The following is a 12,976-nucleotide window of genomic DNA, read 5'->3' on the forward strand; positions in this document are numbered from 1 at the left end:
CTCCCTCACCCTCGTCTGTTTTCTGTTCTGTTTCTTAGGGCTGAAAAGGGGGAAAAAATGTTACACGTGAACAATCAGCCAGAAAAATATGCCTCTTATTTATTTTAAGTAGGGCATCTGAAATTTGCAAAACAAGAGAAACTAAGTAAATAAAAATGTGGTACTTACCTTAAAAAGTGAAATTCTCTCTATGTTCATACATTCTGATCCTGGATTCCTCCACTGCATTTTGTAAAAGATGAGACATTCTTGTCAGAAGGGAGTGTGTTAATGATGTGACTGATGTTGCTTTTTTGAGAATAAGGTGGTGAGGCCTGTCCGGCCCCAGGGAAGTGTTCAGATAACATGTGGAAGAAGGTCTCTGAAGGCATTACCATGCACTTGGGAAAGAATTTTTAAGTCTGCACATATTCCTGTAAGTATAGCAAACCTGTACAGAGCAATGCACAAAAGTTGGGTGTTTTCAGGATAGATGCTTATGTGATCACCAGTTTGCAAACTGCTGCCTAAGCAACTTTTGAGACAGGTTGACCCTTGCGCTTTTCAACTTGGGCATAGTCTTCCAGCCAAAATGCATCCGAGGTGGAGGAGGCTGTGGAGGAGGACGAGCTCTCATTGTCATGCTTCACCATTGTCCAGTATGGAGAAGGGGCTCTCACTTCCTTCTTGTGGTCTCTATGAATCATCACGTCACAGTTAATGTCTTTCCCTACACTGATAGTACGGTTCTTCTTTTTATATCCATGCCACTCTCTAGAGATAGACATTGGTCTCGTTGCAGACTGAGGCCCAGTGGACCCTGGATATTTATAATACTTAAGTTTCTTATCTGAAACTACATCTTCGTTGTCATCACTGCTTGCTAAAGGGTCGCCTTTTGCCTGCTCAGTTTTCTTTGTTGGGCTGAAATGAAAAAAAAATAGTGAAATAAATGGATTTTTAATTGTCTGAACATTCATTGTCCCCTAACAAGATGTCTTATAAGCCGCTTTGGTTCGTAAAAGAGAGGATATGATTTAGCTTTGGCACTTTGTGTGTTGCTGATGTTTTTCTCTTGAAAAGTACCTTTACGTTTGTTTCCATTCCTAAGTGTAAATAGAATTCTGCCTTAAATTATTTCACGTTGCTTTGTACTGACTTAAGCCAGGCTACCGACCAGAATCTTAGCAGGCCTTAAAGTGTAGGTTAATTTCCCTCCAGAATGACAGGTCAGCCTGGCCATGTCCTCCACAGAGCTCTGTTCTAATGGGTCACATGGGGTCAGCAATAACAGCAGTAACCGGGTATTACCGATTTCCAGCATATTTGAAAACTAGTGGGCCTCTTAAGATCTTCAGCACACTAGTCATCAGGAAATCTTTGAGTCTTTTTTCTCCTGAGCATTATCATTTGCCTCGCTTTTGGGTTTAGAAACATGGATTTATACAATACCTTCTAGGCCCAGATGTGTCTCATTCAGTATTCTACTTCTCCATTGCTGGCCAAATGATTTTTTTTTTTTTAATTTGACAGAGCACAAATGGGGAGCGGCAGGCAGAGGGAGAAGCAGGCTGCCTGCAGAGCAGGGAGCCCGATGTGGGCTCGATTCCAGGACCCTGGGATCACGACCTGAGCCAAAGGCAGTCGCTTAACCGACTGAGCTACCCAGGCACGCTTCTGGCCAAATGCTTTTAAAGATTTTTTTGTAACTTGCCCCCACTATTGGCTCTCTTGAGAGCTTGTTTGGAGGTTCCAGCAGAGGAGCGCAGCTACTCCTACACCCTTGACCAGAGAGGATAGTTGTCCGCTTTGAGCATGCAGCTTCGGGAGCGATGAGGGAGGAAAGGGACACCTGCCTGGCCAGCCCGATCACCCTCATATCCCCAACTACTGGCTTTCTTGATTGTTGAAACTTGGGCAGTGCTGGCCTGCTGGCAGCTGCTGGCCTCTTCAGCTTTTCTAAAGCCTGCCGTTCCTGCACCTGCTACTCTCCCGAACAAATGCTGTTCCCTGCTCCCCCTCATCCTGGTATTAGTGATTGTGGACCTCTGGCACATCCGTCCTGCTATGGGGAAATAGGAATTCATTTTCTTCCCCAGCAGCCCCCTCTCCCAACATTTCAGACTTGCTTGTGTTATCACTAATATTCTTGCAGTTCTGACTGTTCTATTTGTTTCCAAGAATTTGAACAGGTTTTCCTAAAGTTTCTCTCTTCTGGTAATAAATAATTAGTAATTGAGTCATTTTCACTGAGAACCACTAGTCTTATTAAAATGTGGACTTTCCTTCATCCTTGATTTAGTGCTGTGCTAAGAGATTCAAAAGATCTCAGGATTAGAACACTTTGCCTTCAGACATGCCCAGGACTTCCTGAACAGCTCGTGAATGGGGGGGGGGGGGGGGGGGGGCGGGAATCCACGTTATTTTTTTTTCCAGACTGCAAAGAATATCCTTTGTAACTTGGTATTAGGTAACTTTAAAGAACAGGTAGTAGAGCCAGGTTCTTAGTCACAAGCCAGCAGAGGTGAGAGTTGGCAACAGTTTTGGTACCACTGGGCCTGCCCAGAGTATTATATGGAATATTCTCCAGTGTGCACACAGTGCCATTGCTCCTGAAAAAGGTCATACCAGCTTTCTAAGAAGCCTTTTCTTCCTTTTTGTGCTCCTTCCCTGCCCCCTTCCATATAAATTCCCAAAGTGCCTTACATACGAGCATTTTGTTGAGCTAAGGAAGGGATTCAGAAAGTGCTTGCTATTGTTCCTAAGTCCGTGGGCTTTAGCCTCATATTTGAGTTGTGCTATTCTGTTTCTCTCGTCTTTGTTTTTGAATGGTCAGTCTGCCATTCTTAGATTTTCATATCCTGAATCTCAAACTCTGAACAATTAAAATGCTTAGAAACATAATCATTCTGTAAACAAATGATTAAGAACCCAGGCCGCACCCCCCAGTACAGGGTCCACCAGCTGTGTGTGGCTGCTGAGTTTTAACTGATTAAACTTGACGAAAACTTAAAATTCCTCAGTTGCAATTCCTCACATTCCAGGTGCTTAATAGTGGCTACCACACGGGACAGCACAAATAGAGAACATTTACACCACCGCAGTAAGTTCTTTTTGAACATCGCTGCTCTAGAGACAGACCTAGTCACACTTCGCCCTCTGACCTCTGGCAAGTTTACAGACACCTCTCCTGGCTTCCTTTTTCCTATCTGTAATCAGGATAATAAAAAGCACTGGCCTGAGGATTAGGGGTATAACGCTCGGTAAGCAGTGTCCACTGCATAGTAAGCAATGTTACCGTGAATGATTTTTAACTACAGCATGATTGGTTTGGTTAGTGGGGAAAAAACTTGTCCCCTGTCGTGCCTGATCTAAGGGGACAGACAGCTCTACCCAGCTCTAGTCCCACTGTCACCATGTGGGGATGCAGGCCTATCTTCTGATTTTTCAGGAGAAACCAGAGATGCAGATTCTTTCCATGAAATCTTAGATGTGTAAATTGGGCAACTAATTCAAATATTTTTCATTTAAAAAATTTTGAAATATACAGAAAAATGAAAAAAAAAAAAAACCAGGCAGTTTAATGAAAAAAAAAAGTTATAAACACTTCGGTAGCCACACACGCTGGGGTCAAGAAATAAGAGTACTGGCCCCTGGAAAAGCCCCTGGGTATCTTCCTTTCTCTCTACACGTCATTGCTATTCTGGCCTTTTTTTTTTTTTTTTTTTAAGATTTTATTTATTTATTTATTTTTATTTATTTATTTGAGAGAGAGAGCACAAGAGGGGGTAGGGTCAGAGGGAGAAGCAGACTCCTTGCTGAGCAGGGACCCTGATGGTGGGACTCAATCCCAGACTCCGCGATCATGACCTGAGCCAAAGGCAATCGACTGCTTAACCAGCTGAGCCACCCAGGTGCCCTATTCTGGCTTTTTAAAATGCTGTGGGAGGGGCGCCTGGGTGGCTCAGTCGTTGGGCGTCTGCCTTCAGCTCAGGTCATGATCTCGGGGTCCTGGGGATCGAGCCCCACATCAGGCTCCCTGATCAGCCGGGAGCCTGCTTCTCCCTCTCCCACTCCCCCCTGCTTGTGTTCCCTCTCTCAGTGTGTCTCTCTCTGTCAAATAAATAAAATCTTTAAAAATAAATAAATAAAATAAAGTGCTGTGGGAGACTAGCAAAGCACATCTGTTGGCCATATCAGTCAGTCCCTTGGACCACAAGTGGGAATATCTGAAGTAATGTCAATGCAACGTGGGCCCTCTTTTAGGCCTTAGTAAGTCCCCAGCCAGATTTCCTTGAGCCCATCCCAATACACAGCTGTAGCAACTCATGCTTGGAAATCCTGTTGAATTAATAAGGACCACTCTTGCATCAGAGCACTGAACTTGGTCGTTGAAGGGAAAGGATCTCGTGTTCTACATGTTCTCATGCTCGACAGACCTTCCTCACGGGTGTGACCAGCAGGAGAGTCTCTGGTACTCTTGGGTTACAGATAACCAAACCGTCAGAGATAAGTGATTTGCCTGAGCCTCGAAGCTGGATTTTAATTTTCATTCGCTGAATAAAGGAAACCACAGGAAAGTCCTGTGGTAGATTTAGCATAACAACAGAGACTTAGTCCTTGCCTTCAGTTTGCATTCTCCCAGGCAACAGAGTAAACAATGGATGATACAGATTACTTCGTTGAAATTAGGAGAAATGTGAAGGAGATACACACACATATTGCTTTGAAAGCGTATGATGGGTGGACCAGACAGTGTTTTTAATGCTTTCTAATTTAGGAAGTCCTCTTGGAAAAAGTCTGTGCTGTAAGCCTTCAAGGACGAGTAATGACGGGGTCCTAAGCATGTTGCAGACAGAAGAGCAAGTGCAGAGGCCCCGAGGCAAAGAGAAACAAGGCAAAAAAGCTGAAAGCCAAAGTGGACTAGAGAGGGAAAGGGAGAGCAGTATGAGGTAAGGCTGCCGTGGGATACAGACACTAGCCACATGGGGTAGCAGAGACCAATATAAGGGTTTGGGCATTTGTCCCGAGAACAGAAGGTCTGAAAAGATTTTAAACAGGAACATGTCAAAGTCAGATTTGCATTGTAAAAGGGTTGTTCTGTGTAGAGAATGAATAGGGGACAGGAGTAGATGGTAGAGACAACGGTGGCTCTGACTGGGGTGATGGTAGTGGCCAGGGAGAAATGGACAAATGTGAGAGACAGTTAGAAGGTAAAATGACAAGTCTATGATTATTTTGGGCGGAAACAAGGGAGATGGAGAAATCTAGCACGACCCCTAAATTTCAGACTTGTTCAACTAGGCAAGTGTTCCCCCAGTAAAATAGGGCCACTGGGAGATCAGCAGTAAGCTGGCTTTTGATTTTTTGGCATAAGGACTGTGAGGGGTTTGTGATACACCCAAATGGAGCTACCAAGTGGGAGACTGAAGATCATACAATTTGAAAATCACTCATGTTTGGAGAGTGATAGAAACCACAGGCACCAGTGAGAGATGGCCCAGGAGACTAGAGAAGGAAGCCAAAGAGCCCGGGGAACGCCAAGGCAGAAGCCTGGGGAAGATGATGTTTCAACAGGAGTGAGGGTGGCAGATGTAGGGCGTCGAACGCTGCCCAGAAGCCAAGCACAATGAAGACTTGAGTCTACCGGAGTCAGGAACGTGAGGGCTGCGGGGGGGCCCTGCCAAGAGGCCTCTTGGCCAGGTGAAGAAAGCAAGGCCTACACAGAGGTGGGAGGCAGAGCACCTGGAAAATCATCTCCTGGGGAAATGGCCCACATCTGCTACAGCTCTTTCTACCCGTTTGGAGTCAAAGGGACAGGACCGTGGCAGGGGAGCAGGCAGAGGGCAGCAGAGTCAAGGTGGGGTTTGGGAAGATGGCAGAGGCCTAAGGCTTACTTGTTGAAAAGGATGCAGAGAGAAGCCGAGTGTGCAGGAGACGAAGGGATGGGACTCACCGCACGTGTTTAAGGCTAACTCTGGACAAGGGGACACATGGCTGGTAGATCTGCAGGCAGAGCTCCCATTGAATGGTTCTCTTTGTTAGAGCTCCAGGTTCAAGGCTCTCGCCCTTCATCAATCTGCCTCACATTAGGTCCTGTAGATTGTACTTTTCCAGAAGGATTTAGAACCCACTAAATTATTGTGGTTGTTTCACCAATCCCTCCCACTCTGGTCCAACTGGTCATTCTCCCATGAAACCAAGACCCAGTGCTTCACAGACCCCAAGGTACTAGCATAACAAAAGATTTCCTAAAATCAACTACTTACTATGTTACTGGAAATTTGGTCTCAGGGATTAAATCAGAGATTTCTTGCCATTCTTGGGGTATCTCAATAAAATCTCGGTAAATCTTGATTTGTAGCACTGTTCCTATGGTGATTTGCTGCAAAAGTTTTAAAAATTCTCGAAGAGTATATCCTAACACGTTGGCATGGCCAACACTAATCAGAACATCACCTGAAGAGGGAAAAAATTATCAGTAAATTAAGATAATGGGTCAGTGGGCTCATACCACTTCTGGCTCTACTGAGGTGTTTCATTTTAAGGGTTCATATTGTTGGTTCGTTTCAAACCCAAACCAGGCTTCAGCCTTTATTTAATAAAAGCAGTCATCTCAGTGATGTGAGTGTCCTTTGCATAATGGAGAATGCATGCAAGATGTTTCTTAATAGCAGTGTAATGGTAGATATTATTTCATGTTTTTACTGCATTTCTTTAGTCCTTGGTGTGACAGAAGAAAAACCATTTATAATCTGAACCATCCTTTAAGATTCTAAAAATGTGTTTGTTTCAAGTAAAATGAATAGCTATTACTATTAAAGAAAAAACCACTTATACTAAGTGAATAAATGACCTAGTTTCTCTTGTACCTGCCTGGCAATTTCCAGTGCCCTCCACTGGTATTAACATCAAGACTTTGATTTTAATTTTCTGCCTTGCACAGTATGAGTTGAACAAATAATTCTGCATGAAAAACACTGGACATTTAGCATCCTTTAATTAAGCTTACAATGTCTATACAGAGTATGTTGGTTAAAGGGATTTGACAGCTAGGTTGCCTACTTTAGGGCACTGCTGGACAGGGAGGGAAGCGTGATGGTCAACCATGGAGCTTCTGATTCCCCAGCAAGTGGGAAGAAAACCACATCTTGACCGCAAGCCCCTGGGCCCCCAAAGTGGATGTTACAAAGACCAATTACTCATTTGTGCATGGACGTGTAAAGGAGATCCAGCCATGGGGCACACCCACCTGGGTCACTAAACCCGGAGCAGGAGATGCAAAGGGGTGACAGGAGCACCCGGCTGCCAGGGGTAGTTCTACATGGCCCTCTGATCTCTCATCGTTTTCCAAGTCTGGTTCTCCAGCCTTTCTGGCAATTCTGTCAGACTCAGTGTTCTAAGTTCAGTGCCTTAATAGAACGGTTTTCTATTGCTTGCAGTGAAGAATCCTGACTACCACAAAGACACACAGCAAGAGAGGAAGGAATACAAAGAAATTACTTTTTAAGGGCTCACATTGGATAAAGTCTTAGCAGATCTTACTAGAACTAACAGCCTACCAAATGGTAATGGAGATTTTATAGCTAACACTGGATGAAGGGACTCCGGTGAAGTCCCAAAGGGTGTGTTCATCTCTCTGTGCATGGGAAGCTAGGGGCCCCTCAATTACCCTCATTCCAAGACAGCTGAAGCCTAACCTCCAAGAAGAAAAGACTCAGGATGAAGTACCTTCCCTGCTACTACACCCCACTATGCTATAGTTGAGAACTCTGCTAAATCTCAAGGGAAGCCTCCGGGGAATGCCAAGGACAAACTCACATAGTGCTAGATCCTATCAGAAACTTAAGTTTCAAAGTAGTAAACAGAATGAATACTTAGAAGGGTGGAGAAAACCTACTTTGGTCTTAAAAAGTAGCTGAGAGTAATACAACTAGCCAAGGATCTGCAGCTAACTTCAAAATGAAACAAGCTTTTCCCAGCTATGGTGTGCGGTCTGAAATAGCTGTTCATCATATGGAGGTTAATTACAACGGCAAAAAACAAAAACAAATAAACCAACAACAAAAACCCCTCACTGGATGAGCTTACGTGCCTTATGTTAAAAGGAGCGTTTATAGCTAAAAGCTAAGGCTTGGCATTCTGCTTAATTACATTGTTAAAGGGTGTTGTTTTTTTTTTATCAAGAGGGCAGAAAACAGCTTAATTCCCTGACCATCCTGGCTGTAAACCAAACCTGTCATTGTATGAATGTGATTACTCTAGCAATAGATATAAACATCGCCCTTCATAAAGAAATACCAAGCTGGTATTTATGAATACCAACCTCATTACACATTTTTTTTCAGTTTTAATGGGCTGTAGGAACCACTGGCCAAAAGGAATTTAAAGTTTAGCCAGAATAAACTTAACACTAAACTAAACTAGGAAATCAAGATGAAACCCTATTTTGAAACACCAGAAGAGAAAAATATGAAGCATGTGGATAAGAAATAATGGGGCTGGGAGATAATGGGGTCAAAGAAATAGGCTTGGGGGACTGTCACCTCTGAAATTCTCAATCATTGTCAAAAGCACTGAATTCCGGTCTCTCAAACCAAGATCCTGAAGGGAAGTGACTGACCTGTCATGAAGAGATCTGGGACTCTGGACTCTCTCTGATACTGAAATCCCATTTCTAGTCAAAGGTGTGGGCTTTCTCGGGGCCATGGGCTGGAGTCCCAGCCCTGTCCACCTACTTAGCTCTGTGTATTGGCCTAGTTCCTTCCTCTCCCCAACCCTCTTATCTTGAAGTGAAGTCCCAAAGGGTGTGTTCATCTCTCTGTGCATGGGAAGCTAGGGGCCCCTCAATTTCCCTGATTCCAAGACAGCTGAAGCCTAACCTCCAAGAGGAAAAGACTCAGGATGAAGTACCTGCTTCTTGCATTACCCACCTTCCAGGCGTGGTGCAAAGATTAAATGAGATCATAGATGTAGAAACTCCTTGCACGATGGCTATGACAAATATTTATTATTCACTTTTTAAGCACAGACATAACAAATGCACGAGCACTGTAGGTAAGTCCTGGATTTAAAAAATGAATTCAAGACTGCCTCTGACCTCAGGGAGCCCACTAACCATGAGGTCCTGCTTCCCGTGCATAAAAGCACACTCCGGTCGCACTCCAACAACCAGCAGCTGTCCCCTGACCCCGGAGAAACTAAGAACATGCAGAAAAGCTCACGCGACCTGTCCTGGACTTTTTCTTCTGGTCTGGAAGGTCCAGACCTCTCCTTCTGGCACTCTGTGCCACAGCACCAAGTAGTGACATTTGGGGAAGATGTTTTGGATTTTAAGGGGAGGGAAACGTTCACAATGACATCATTTATCTATTTTATTTAATCCACTGCTTCTAACCCGAGCTGCACTTAGAATCAATCACCTGAGGAGCTTTGAAACCATGAACTACCCGACCTCTGGCCCCAGATCAATTGAATCAGAACCTTTGAGGGGATGGGGCCTAGGCAGCTCAGTTTTATAAGTTCCCCAGGTGATTCTAATAGATAACAAGAGTTACAAACCGGTGGCTTAACCCACTGGGGCTCCTCTACCACAATCATTTTTTATTAGAAACAACAACAAACAAACAAACAAGAAAACCCAAGTCTGGAAACTCTAAGAACAGCCTAAGAGAAATGATTGCCAGTATTCCCACTGAACTGTCGTTTTCAAAGCACTTTCATAAACATGACCTCTCCGAATCCTAGCTACCTCTGACGAAGGTGGTATTATCCCAAATCAGAGATGAGGGGACCTACACCTGGAAGGTCAGATGACTCTGCCCAAGGTCACAGAGCTACAAAGTGACAGAGCCTGGGCCGGAATTCAGGCCCGGATAAAACCGGATGGCTCTTCCCTCTCACCACCCTTGCAGTCCATCGTGTCTCCCTGGCTCCCAAGCACAGCCTTAGAACCGGAGCAGACACTGGAAAACATGTCTTGAACTGGATGGAAAATTCATTCACCCCAAGACAAGAGAAGCAGGGCGGTGTTGATAAAGCCCTTGGGCTCGGAAGTCTAACAGGGTTCAAGCCCCTGATCCTTGGTAGGCAAGTTGCTAAATATCTGATTCCTTCTCTGGAAGGTCGTTTAATGCAGAATCAACCTCAGGGATTGTCAGGAGGGTGAAATGAGATCATGCATCTAAATGTTAATGATGATTCATACTGCCTACGCAAGAAGAAGGGTTTATCCACTGAGAGCCATAAACTCTGGAGTGACACCGTGCCTGTGTGTGTATCCCATGTGCCAGGTGGGGGTGAACCTGGGCAAGGAACTCAAGCTCACCGAGCCTCAGTTTCGTCCCCTGTGAAAGGGGGATGACAACGGCTCCTACCTGGAGACTTATGATCAGAATTCAACGAATAAAAACGCACAACAGCGAGGGTTGGTAAAGTGATAGCAAGTGGCTGGCACACAGAAATCGGCTCTCAAGCAATGTCATCATCATTATTATGGTTACGCTAAAACCTGCTAACTGGAGTCTCCCCGGAGGCAGACAGGAGGGAGGCATGGGGAGACCACACTCACCTGGCTTGAGTTTTCCATCCCTGGCCGCAGCCCCCTTCCTGATGAGGTGGGTGATCTGGAGGTAGGGCCCATTCTGGATGATGATCAGGCCTAGGCCCAGGTTCCCCACAGTGAGTTTGGTCTGCTGAGTTTTGCTCAAGTTATGCACAGATGACTTGACGTTGAAGTTGATTTGTTTGTCTAATAAAAAGAGGGAGACATTTTTTCAGTCTGTCACCTAGACAGCAACATGTAGTACCATTGGGGTCCTAAAGCCAGACCCCCAGGACAGTTTCTTATCCTTTCTATTCCTCAGTTTCCCTCTCAGTAAAGTGAGGACAGTAAGCTTAGAGGCTTGTTAGGAGTATAAACTAGATAGGTAAAGGGCTTTGCACAGGGCCTGGCACTTGCTGAGTGCCTAATTAATGTCAGTTATCATCTATCCACTTGACAAATCTTTTCTGAGGCAGGCAGTGTGCTAGGAAATAACAGTTCCTTGCCCTCATGGATCTTCCAGCTTAGTGGAAGAGACGGATATCCATCGGTCATGTAAATGTATGTTGAATAACAAACGATAACACATGCTATGAAGGAAAAGTAGAGAGAGCTCTGAGGGGGACTGACAGGAGGCCAAGGTATCCCATGGGGAAGGTGGTTCAGGCTTCATATAGGAGGTAACATTTGGATTGAGGTCAAAAAGACCAACAGGAAATATTTAGACCAAGGAAGGTGGGAGGGAGCAAAGCGGATCAAGGTTCTGAGACAGGAAAGAATGGAGAGGAGGGGGCAGGCGGGAGGAGCAAAGGTAGAGCCCACCTGGGCTGCTTCACAGGCTTAGCTCACTGCAAGACCTGAGGAGCCACCGGAACAGGACACAGTAAGATTTGCATTTTTCTTAAGACAAAACCAAACCATGGATTGTGGGGTCCAGAGTGGAAGTGGGAAATCCAAGTGTTACGTAATCACCCAAGCATGCCCTGGCAATGACAGTGGAGATAGCAGGAAAAGATCATTTGGCAGGAAAATCTGGGACAATGGGTGGTGGTGGAGGGGTGTCGAAATACAGAACTACAGAACTAACTCTCACAAGAAAAGTTTCAGACTGTGGAGTGATTTAGAACAAGTTATTCTCCCAAGAGGAAACTTCTGAGAAGACTCATTTTCAGTCCACAGGAAGCTTCTGGGGACATTCGTTTTCAGCACACTTTTCCTTAAGGACAAGAGACAAAAGGCTACTTGATGAGCCTTTGCCAAATCCATGGGACTGTGGTGTTTTGAGGGCCCAGGAGTCCCCAACTGCTGAGGGAAGGGCTCCCCCAGTCCCTCTGCGGCGGCTGGCCAGGTTCCTGGCCCTTCCCTCTTCTAAGCAAGTGTTCTTGCTCATCTCCAGCCTCACCTTCCCTCAAACCACAGATGCTCTCTAGAAAATAAATAAAGGAACCCAGTATAAAGAAGGTACCACATTCGGAGATTGTTCAGGATTATAGGAGCGATTTGGAGCAGGCCGTATCCCTCCTTCAGCCTCCAGTTCCCAGCAAGTGGCATCTTAGGCAGGCTCTGAGTCCCAACCTCAGCTTGCAAATTACATGTGCTTAGGATAAAATAATCTATGCAGCCCAGTCTCCGAAGACAGCAGAAGGCAGACTCAAAAGACTCCACCCCTGATGATTCCACCTTCTCCATGGAAAGGACAAAACATAGATCGGGAGCGCCAGGCCCACAAGTGCGGGAGGGCGGCAAAGGGGCAGCGCAAAGCCCCGGGGCGGGGGGGGGGGGGGGGTTGAATTTCTCCACATCTTGATGGTGGTGGTTAAACCTGGGTCATCGTTTGTCAAACCTCAGAGCTATACACTAACAATGGGGGGCTCTTATTGTATGTAAAGCATAGTTTAGTAAACAAATGATGGGGAGAGGCTACCTCCCAGACCAAGAGTCTGACGTTCTCATCTTACAGGGGAGGCAAAGTGATGAAGGCTTTGTCCCCAGGGCGTCGCCCTCTCCCCACTCCCCAGTTACCTTTTTTGCTTTTTGGGACGGCCTTCTTCATGGCCCCAGGAGGGCAGGCCGCTCAGAGGGCCTCCCAGAGCCGAAGCTGGAGTGGGTCCAACTCCCAACTGTTTCGAACCCGCGAGGAGCCGGCGACTGCGGGGCCGACGGCGGGCGACGGGGCGGGCCCCCGGGCGGCGAGGAGACCTCGGGCGCTGCTCCTCGGGATGGCCGCCAGGGGGCAGAAGTTGGGCAACCGTGGCGGTTGCAAGGCCTCCGTGGACCACGGAAAGTGGTGTGAGTGGAAATTTGGGGGGAGAAAAACAAAACTGTGCGGGCGGGGGGGTAGCACAATGCCTGGCTCACAGTGGGTTCATCATCCATTCTTGGAAAACAACTGAAGTGGGGAGGATGGAACAAACACAGAGGAGGGTGTGGCAAAGACATGAATCGGTCTGCAGA

At 46.0% G+C, this 12,976-nt stretch overlaps 1 protein-coding gene across 1 annotated transcript; it reads right to left on the minus strand.

Moving 5' to 3' along the window:
* Nucleotides 1–403: 403 nt before the first annotated feature.
* PDZD9 (PDZ domain containing 9) lies at nt 404–12,711 on the minus strand. Its single transcript, XM_045875126.3, has 4 exons — nt 12,545–12,711; nt 10,550–10,729; nt 6,249–6,438; nt 404–903 (listed from the first exon to the last, which is right to left on the minus strand). Exons 1-4 carry the CDS (start codon nt 12,573–12,575, stop codon nt 507–509), a joined length of 798 nt encoding a protein of 265 aa, XP_045731082.1. The 5' UTR covers nt 12,576–12,711; the 3' UTR covers nt 404–506.
* Nucleotides 12,712–12,976: the final 265 nt, after the last annotated feature.

This window comes from Mirounga angustirostris, unplaced genomic scaffold, assembly GCF_029215605.1.
Source record: "Mirounga angustirostris isolate CCGP_5_RB_7025 unplaced genomic scaffold, mMirAng1.0.hap1 SCAF_5, whole genome shotgun sequence".
NCBI lineage: Eukaryota > Metazoa > Chordata > Mammalia > Carnivora > Phocidae > Mirounga > Mirounga angustirostris.

What these genes read in the sequence shown, in the direction of transcription:
- PDZD9 (XM_045875126.3), bottom strand. Translation starts at nt 12,575, where the DNA reads ATGAAGAAGGCCGTCCCAAAAAGCAAAAAAG. An exon ending in CGTCCCAAAAAGCAAAAAAG is followed by an intron (nt 10,730 to 12,544) that starts GTAACTGGGGAG and finishes TCTTTTTATTAG; the next exon opens with ACAAACAAATCAACTTCAAC. An exon ending in GGATGGAAAACTCAAGCCAG is followed by an intron (nt 6,439 to 10,549) that starts GTGAGTGTGGTC and finishes TTCCCTCTTCAG; the next exon opens with GTGATGTTCTGATTAGTGTT.